The 8,311-nt window shown below is 54.9% G+C and overlaps 1 protein-coding gene across 1 annotated transcript; it reads left to right on the top strand.

Annotated features, from left to right (window-relative positions):
- The first annotated feature begins 1,034 nt into the window (after window positions 1-1,034).
- Window positions 1,035-8,006, top strand: LOC112078867 (retinoic acid-induced protein 1). Its single transcript, XM_024144975.2, is given in 11 exon segments — window positions 1,035-3,762; window positions 3,764-3,923; window positions 3,926-4,150; window positions 4,153-4,323; window positions 4,326-4,670; window positions 4,673-4,756; window positions 4,759-4,824; window positions 4,827-4,975; window positions 4,978-5,019; window positions 5,022-5,125; window positions 5,542-8,006. Coding segments are annotated over 11 exon segments (6,387 nt in total). The 5' UTR covers window positions 1,035-1,068; the 3' UTR covers window positions 7,889-8,006.
- The last annotated feature ends 305 nt before the right edge of the window (window positions 8,007-8,311 follow it).

The raw sequence follows: 8,311 nt of genomic DNA, 5'->3' as shown, positions 1-8,311 counted from the left end.
CTAGCTTGTTCACTGTTCCCTGACCAGAGTCTAGACTCCATCTTCTCTTGCCCAGAAGATATGTCCTTTGCTTAGAATCTGTGAAGGGAAAATGAATCATTTGAATGTATTTCCAGTGCAGCTGTGTACAGGTGTGTACATAACATTACTTGTGAATTCAAATCGAGCATTTATTTTATTTGAACATGATATGAAGTCAATTGATCTCAGAAAGGCAAGACTTTGTTGTTGTGTCTCTGATCTTTCCTGGTGAGATGAAGGATGTTGGGGTTAGAGACGTGAAGGCAGAGATGTAACGTCCTGGTGTAACGTCCTGGTGAGATGAAGGATGTTGGGGTTAGAGCGTGAAGGTAGAGTGTAACGTCCTGGTGTAACGTCCTGGTGAGATGAAGGATGTTGGGGTTAGAGACGTGAAGGTAGAGTGTGAACGTCCTGGTGTAACGTCCTGGTGGAGATGAAGGATGTTGGGGTTAGAGACGTGAAGGTAGAGGTGTAACGTCCTGGTGTAACGTCCTGGTGAGATGAAGGATGTTGGGGTTAGAGACGTGAAGGTAGAGTGTAACGTCCTGGGTAACGTCCTGGTGAGATGAAGGATGTTGGGGTTAGAGACGTGAAGGCAGAGATGTAACGTCCTGGTGTAACGTCCTGGTGAGATGAAGGATGTTGGGGTTAGAGACGTGAAGGTAGAGGTGTAACGTCCTGGTGTAACGTCCTGGTGAGATGAAGGATGTTGGGGTTAGAGACGTGAAGGTACAGATGTAACGTCCTGGTGTAACGTCCTGGTGAGATGAAGGATGTTGGGGTTAGAGACGTGAAGGTAGAGGTGTAACGTCCTGGTGAGATGAAGGATGTTGGGTTTAGAGACGTGAAGGTAGAGATGTAACGTCCTGGCTCTGTGATATTAACACCCCCTCCTTCTCTGTTGTTTTTCTATCCCTCCCCCTCTTCCCCATCTCCCTCTCCACTCCTTCTCTCATCTCTCTCTCCCCCGCTCTCCGCTCTCTCTCTCTGTCAGAACACCCCCACCCCCGACCCCCTCCCTCCCCCGCCCTCCTATAGCTTGGAGCCATGCAGTCGTTCAGCAGAGAGAGGAGCGGTTTCCACGGCAACCAGCCCTGCTACCAGCAGGAGCACCATGAATTATCACGCCTGGAGAGCTACCGACAGCACCCCCACCACGGACAGACCAGGCAGGTCTACGAGGCGCACGCCCTGGCCACCGCTACAGGGATGCCCCCAGCGGGACCAGGGGCCGGACCTGGACCAGGAAGTGGACCCATACCTGGACCTAAGGACTGTTACAGCCAGCAGGCATACCCTGGATACCCCCAGGGCAATGGAGGCGGTGTGGGTGGTGGTGTGGGTGGTGGAGGAGGTTCAACGGCTCATGATAAGAAGRCTTACAGTGGGGGGAGCCAAGGGCCTCCTCCCACTCCCCAGCATGTGCAGGCGGGCGGCTACAGCAATCACATGGGCCCGGGGGGATACCCGGCCCAGTATATGAGCGAGGGCCACCTCCAGCAGTCTAAGTGGGACGACCCAGCTCAGCTAGCTCAGTACGAGCAGGAGATGGTAGGCAGGATGGAGCCGGGTCCCCCTGGGTCCTCCCAGTATCTGGACCAGAACATGCTGGCTCACTCCCAGAGCCAGTGTCACCAGCCCCACCAGGCCTCTGCTCCGGTCTACACAAGCCCACACCACCAGCCCCATCCCGCAAACCCAGGCCAGACCCCGTTGATGTACCCCCAGAGCCACCTCCACTACCCCCAACACCCCCCGTCCCCMTCGCCATCCTCCTCCTCCTACATGGAGAAGTGCAGCCCCATGCCCCACTGTTACAAGGGATATAGTATGCCGCCCAGCTCCCAGTACACTAGGCAGATGGGCAGCCACAGTGGTCTGAAGCAGGGGGGATACCGCCCGCCACCCCAGAACAGTTACAGCTACCAACAGACTCCCTCCAGGGGTGGCTACGAGCCACAGCCCCCACTACAAGGCATGCCCACTCCCCAGGAGACCCACCCCAAATACCAACACTTCAGCCAGCCCCAGCAGAACTACTGTCTGTCCGAGCTGTCCGTCAGATCCCCTGAGCAGTACTACCAGACATGTAGTCCTGCCTCCAGCCACTCCCCTGCACGCTCTGTAGGCCGCTCACCCTCCTACAGCTCCACCCCTTCCCCTTTGATGACCAATCCAGAGAGCTTCCAGTACAGCCAGCCACCAATGACCCCAGGGGCGGCTTCTTCGTCCTCCTCTTCCTCAGCGGGTCTGCAGGACCAGGGCTTGCTGATGCCGCCACGCTCCCACCCGTCCTCGTCCCCCAACGTGGCCCACCCAACCCCACAGCACAGCTACACACAGGGGGTMTCCATGAAGGAGCGCTTCTCTGAGAAGCTGCTTGCCAACCCCAGCCTGTGGAGCCTGAATGCCCTCACCTCTCAGGTGGAGAACATCTCCAACAATGTGCAGCAGCTGCTGCTCTCCGAGGCCATGGTCGCCAACAAGAAGGGGGGCAAGCGCAGCAGCATTGGGAGCAGTGGAGGCAGCTCCTCCAAGAAGGAAGAGGTTTACAAAGGAGTGCCAGGAGGCCCCGAGGGTCAGCATGGTGKGGGCCCCATGCAKGACCTCTACAGCACCAACCAGCACCAACTCGTCCCCATGGAGATGCAGGAGGGGGGGTACTCCAGTAGTTCTGAGGAGCAGCTGGAGAGGGGGTACTACTAYTGCGGCCAGGGCAGGAGCCCAGCTCAGGCCCCCAACAACACACACTTGGGCCTGGACACGGCCTCATCCTGCTCCATGACCTCTCCGGATGACATGTCCACCCGGTCTGGTGACTCTGTGTCCKGCCTGCAGAGCGCGGCTTCCAGGGACAACATGACCCCTGACCCCAGGTCACAGGGGAGTCACGAACCCCGACAAACCCCCATGAAGAGCGTGGGGGATGAGAGGTCCCCCGTGAGTGTGACGATTCCCAGCCCCATGAAGCAGGAGAGCCAGTCCCCTCCAGACATCCAACGTCTTGGCTTGCCACTGAAGGAAAACTTTGAGGAGTTGGCCTGGACAGAGAAAATAGCAGACTACGAGGATGATGGCGTGAAAAAGACCTCCGACAGCGAGAGTGGCTGCAGAGGCAGCGATAATGTCACAGACACCTCTGAGAAGCGGGAGAAATGGCCAGAGGACGAGAAAGGCCCAGCRCTGTATAGCAAGATCAACAAAGCAGTGACCGAGGGAAAGAGCTACTGCTACGACGAGAACATGTACCACAAGATACAAARCAAATATGACCGAGGCAAGGGGGACTCGGCGGATAAGTCCCCAAGCCTCTCAGACTCCAGCCACAAGGGAGACCTGGGCCAGGAGATGAAATCGGAGGCCTTCAAATCCGAATCTCCCACTGACTCTGAGAGCTCAGTGAAGACATCCCCCTATATTTCCAGGGGTGACCTTGACCAAGATCAATATTTAACAGAGAAGGAAGACAGCTCGGAGAACACATCCCCTACCCCACRGGGCGAGGCTTTGGACCAGAGGCTCTCYGCCTCAGAGAAGAGAGAGAGCAGAGAAGAAGAGGAGGATGAGGAGGAGGGGGAGGAGGAGAGAAAGCAGAACTCCATATCTTCTCCTCTGTCTGCTGAGGAGAGAGAGGGAGAAGAGAGTGAGAGCCTGCCATCGACTGAGGAGGTCCTCAACGATAGAACGAGCCCACAGGAGGAGCCTTCTGGAGAACTGTGCAGCAGAACAGAAGGCCAGACCTGGCTGAGCCTCAGCCTTACAGTAACACAAGCCTGCAGAGACAGAAAGCCAAGCAGCACAACCGGACGCAACAGCACAGCCAGCAGAATCCCCAGAAAGTGGGTCAGCCATTTGTGACACTCCACCCCAGTCTCACTCAGCCATGATGGTTTTCTCAGCTCTCACGAGATAGCAACACCTCCAGCTCCGTCTCACACCAGGGACCATATCGATCGCAGCGATTCCAACGTGCTGGAGCCTGACTCCCCTCAGCTGCCGGGGAAGTCCATACTGCACTCAGCGCCCTCCTGGGCCAACACCCCACCCTCGCCAAAGAAAGGTGATGAGGACATGGAGCCGGGCATCAGCTGCCCAAGCGCTGTGACCCCCTCAGCCAAGCCAGAACCCGTGGCCCATCTGCACACCCGCAGGCTTTCGGACGGAAGCACGGCCGAGGCAGGAGGAGACTGATGCACTCAGGTGTGGAATTCAGGAGACAGCTGAGTGTGGAGAGAGAGGGGGAGAGTGCCCCCTCGCCACCGCAGAAACCCTGCATGCCCTCCAGCAAGAGTGCTCTGTTCTCCGTCAACTAGACATGGCCGCTCACCAGGACATAATCACAATAAGCGAGACATCCAAACTGCTTGTTGAGGGCTCCCGCTCCAGAATGTGACCTCGCTCGTTCAACGCGCAGGACACTACTCCTAAGGATCCCCAGCCCCCTGAAAGACGAAACCAGGGCGAAAACCGGGTTCGAAAACCAGGCCCAAAACCAGGCCCGAAGTCAGGGTTAAAACCAGGGCCTAAACCAGGGCTAAAACCAGGGCCAAAACCAGGTTCAAAGCCGAGTCTAAAACCAGGACCAAAACCAGGTTTGAAACCCGATCCAAAGCCCGGCCCAAAACCAGGTTTAAAATCGGGGCCTAAACCAGGCCAAAACCAGGTCTAAAACCAGGGCCTAAACCGGGTCCCAAACCAGGACCCAAACCAGGTCCAAAACCTACTGAAGGAGCACCCCGGGTCGTCCCAGGGGTACGGGCTCTAAGTTGAAGTTGGCAGAACAGGAAGGTCCCATTCAACTCATAACAGGGGTCCAGGAAGAGGCCAGAAGAGCTTGAGCAGCATCAACACTCAGCAAGGTGATGGGAACCAGGAAGTGAAAGCTCCAGGCAGGAGGAAACGGAAAGAACCGTGGTCCTGAAGACATTCGCCAGAAGACCCAACCCAGGGATATAGCTTCCAAAGGAAAAAGAGAAGGAGCAATCTGAGCGGAATCCTGAACTCAAACCCTGACAGATAAACAAAAGCCTCAATGCAGTGTTACAAATGAGGAACGTACGAGCATAGGCCAGCCATCCCTGTCTTTCCTAACAGACAGACACAAGTATAACAGACACCAGTGTACACACGACACCAGTAAGACACAGGACACCCAGTGCTAATTCAGGCACCAGTAAATCCAGACACCAGTGTAACAGACACCAGTAAACCAGACACCAGTGTAACAGACACCAGTGTAACAGACACCAGAGCAACAGACCCCAGTAAAACCGACACCAGTGTAACAKACACCAGTAAACCAGACACCAGTGTAACAGACACCAGTAAATCAGACACCAGTAAAACCGACACCAGTGAAACCGACACCATTGCAACAGACGTCAGTGTAACAGACAACAGAGTAACAGACACTAGTGTATCGGACCCCAATGTAACAGACACCAGTGTAACAGACACCAGGGTAACAGACACCAGCGTTACAGACACCAGCATAACAGACAACAGTGTAACAGACACCAGTGTAACAGACACCAGTAAAACAGACATTAGTATACCTGTCGCTCCACCTGAGAAACCTAAAGAACCGACTGTAGCTGTACCTCTTGTAACTGCACCTGTACCTCCACTCAAAAGAAAACCCAGTCCTCTGCCTCTAGAGCCTCCAGTGAAGAAAAAGCGAGGTCCAAAACCAAAACCAAAACCACAACAGCCCCAGCCTGAAACTCCCCAGTCTGACCAGGCCAACCAGGCCAACCAGCCTCCATTAGTCAAACCCAAGGAGATGGGTGTCGGAGGCCCCAAGAGAAGGCTAAAGAGAGGCAGACACATCAAGGCCTCTCTGATCACTGTGCTGACCAAAGATAACCCTCCTCCSACGATGGCTGACGGTGATGTGGTTAGTGAAATGCCCAGTGTCCCTTCTCAGTGTCCCACTAAAACCAAGTACCTCCCCCCGCGCAAAGGCAGGGGTCTGAAATACGAGGCCATGGTTCAGAAAATAAACTCGGGCACCGGTTCGAAGAAACACCCGCCAACACCACAGCCCGAGAGCACAGAGGCGACAGTAGATGAAGTGATGTTAAAGCCTGTGTCGCTGCCCATCTCGGAGGAGAGCGAGGCCCCAGTGGCGGCGGTGAGCGCCCCTGATGTGTCACGGGAGGAGTTAGCAGGGGACGTGTGGAGCTCCACGGGGGCCCACAACACAGAACAGGRGGGAAGGGTGCAGCAAAACACCGGGGAGGGGGTGCAGCCGGAGCCACTCCCATCAGGGGTGCCAGACGCTGCAGCGGCGAGCGSCGCCAACAAACCCACCAGGACCAAGAGGAGGAAATGGGCCATGGTAGAGAGCACGGACGCCACGGTGGTCGCCATGGAGACGGGGAGCYTGATCATCAACACGCCGCGGCTGGCCAAGCAGAGGGCCATCAAGAACAACCACGAGATGCACCTGAAACAGAGGAGGAGGAAGAGGAAAGGAGGACAGCCTTCAGAGGGGCCTGTGGCTGACGAGGAGGTAGAGACAACAACAGGAGAACAGCAGACAGAGACACCCACTGACACAGCGTTAACAACAACGCCCGCTCTACCAGCCGGCCCGGGTGAGATCACATACAGCCCGCAGGTGATCGCCACAGAAATGATCCAGCCGCCTCCCTCCAAACGAGGGAGGAAGCCCTCTTCATCCCCTTCCAAAAAGAGAGGGAGAGCCCCAGGTGAACAACAGAGCAGCAAACCTCTGAGGGTTCACAAAAAACCTGGTCCTAAAAAGGGAATCAAAGACGCCATGGAGGTGATTGAAGCGGTGGTAAAGGCTGCAGGGAGGGAGGCCAGACTCAAGAAGAAGAAATGGAAAAAGGAAAGTCCTGCAGTGTCAGAGGAAAAGCAGCCGGAGCCCTCTCTCAAACAGGTACTGAGTAAGACTCCTAAAAGCAGAATCAAACACTCCTTCTGTCCATATGTGCGTATGGACAGCTCCAGAGACTTCACCTCTCTCTGTACCATCGTCAACAGGCGCGATGAAGAGGTGAAGATGGTGCTTCAGAAGCCCCGGAAAAAGAGCCCGGACAAAATWAAAAACCCAGTCACAGTTGCCAAGGCGATACCCAGCTCCTCAGCTATGCTCCAGGGGCCCTTGGTTAACAMAACGTTAATTGACAGGTGTCTAACGTGTTGCCTGTGTGGAAAGCCAGCAAATTACCGTGAGCTGGGGGATTTGTGTGGGCCCTACTTCCCAGAGGATAGCATCCCCCGCAAAATCCTGTCAGCAAGACATACAGAAACCCMGAGGGAAAACCRRGAGAAAATAAGCTACAACAGTAGCATCAAGGAACCAAGCAGCAGCAGCCCAAAAAGCGAAGGAGACCACAGCTTCAAAAAGGAAGTTAGTGAAAAGGTGGATATGGAGACAGTCACAAAGGAGGGCAGTAGTAGTAGTGGTGGGAGTCACCATCATCAGCCCCACCCCCACCATTGGCGCCCCAGGAGGGCAGAGAGGGCACCGGCGGAGAGCGGAAGCACGCACCGGCCCACCCTACGGGATCGGTTCAGGAGGATGCAGAAGCTCCAGGGGGAGAGGAGGGCTGCGGAGGCCACAGCTGGGGGTCAGGAAGGGGGCAATGGAGGAGGAGGCCTGCTCCAGAGACTGAAGGAGGAGGCGGAGGCTAAGGAACACTGGGCTCATGAGAACTGTGCTATCTGGACCAATGGGATCATCATGGTGGCCGGGAGGCTGTACGGCCTGAAAGAGGCTGTTCACACCTCCACAGAAACGGTGAGACCTTCTTTCTCTATGCTGATTTCTCTCTCTCTCTTTCCCTCTCTCTCTCTCTCTCTCTCTCTCTCTTTCCCCCTCTCTCTCTCCGGTTGATACTGATATTACATCTTACCAATGGAGAGTCAATATTTCAAGTGCTGTATTGCACATACAGTAAACTGTACATGATTTTGTGATCTATGAATGCTAGCCTCCCACAGTTAGATATGAATGGGGGTTTTACATTACTATGAAATAAAATAATTAGAAATAGATCACAAATAAGAATAATTTGTTCTAGGTCTTTGTGTAGGAGAACTGTGCATGTTGGTCACAGTGACATATTGGACGCATGTTTGTTGGACACAGTGACATATTGGACGCATGTACATGTTGGACACCCAGTGACATGTTGGACACAGTGACATGTTGGACACATTTACATGGTGGACACATTCACGTATCGGACACGTTACATATTGCACCCAGTGACATGTTGGACACAGTGCAGTATTGAACATTGACATGTTGGACACA

Source organism: Salvelinus sp. IW2-2015, unplaced genomic scaffold (assembly GCF_002910315.2).
Source record: "Salvelinus sp. IW2-2015 unplaced genomic scaffold, ASM291031v2 Un_scaffold6400, whole genome shotgun sequence".
NCBI classification, from domain to species: Eukaryota; Metazoa; Chordata; class Actinopteri; order Salmoniformes; family Salmonidae; genus Salvelinus; species Salvelinus sp. IW2-2015.
Note: the sequence above shows the minus strand (reverse complement) of the source record. Positions and strands in the feature narration are given on the sequence as shown.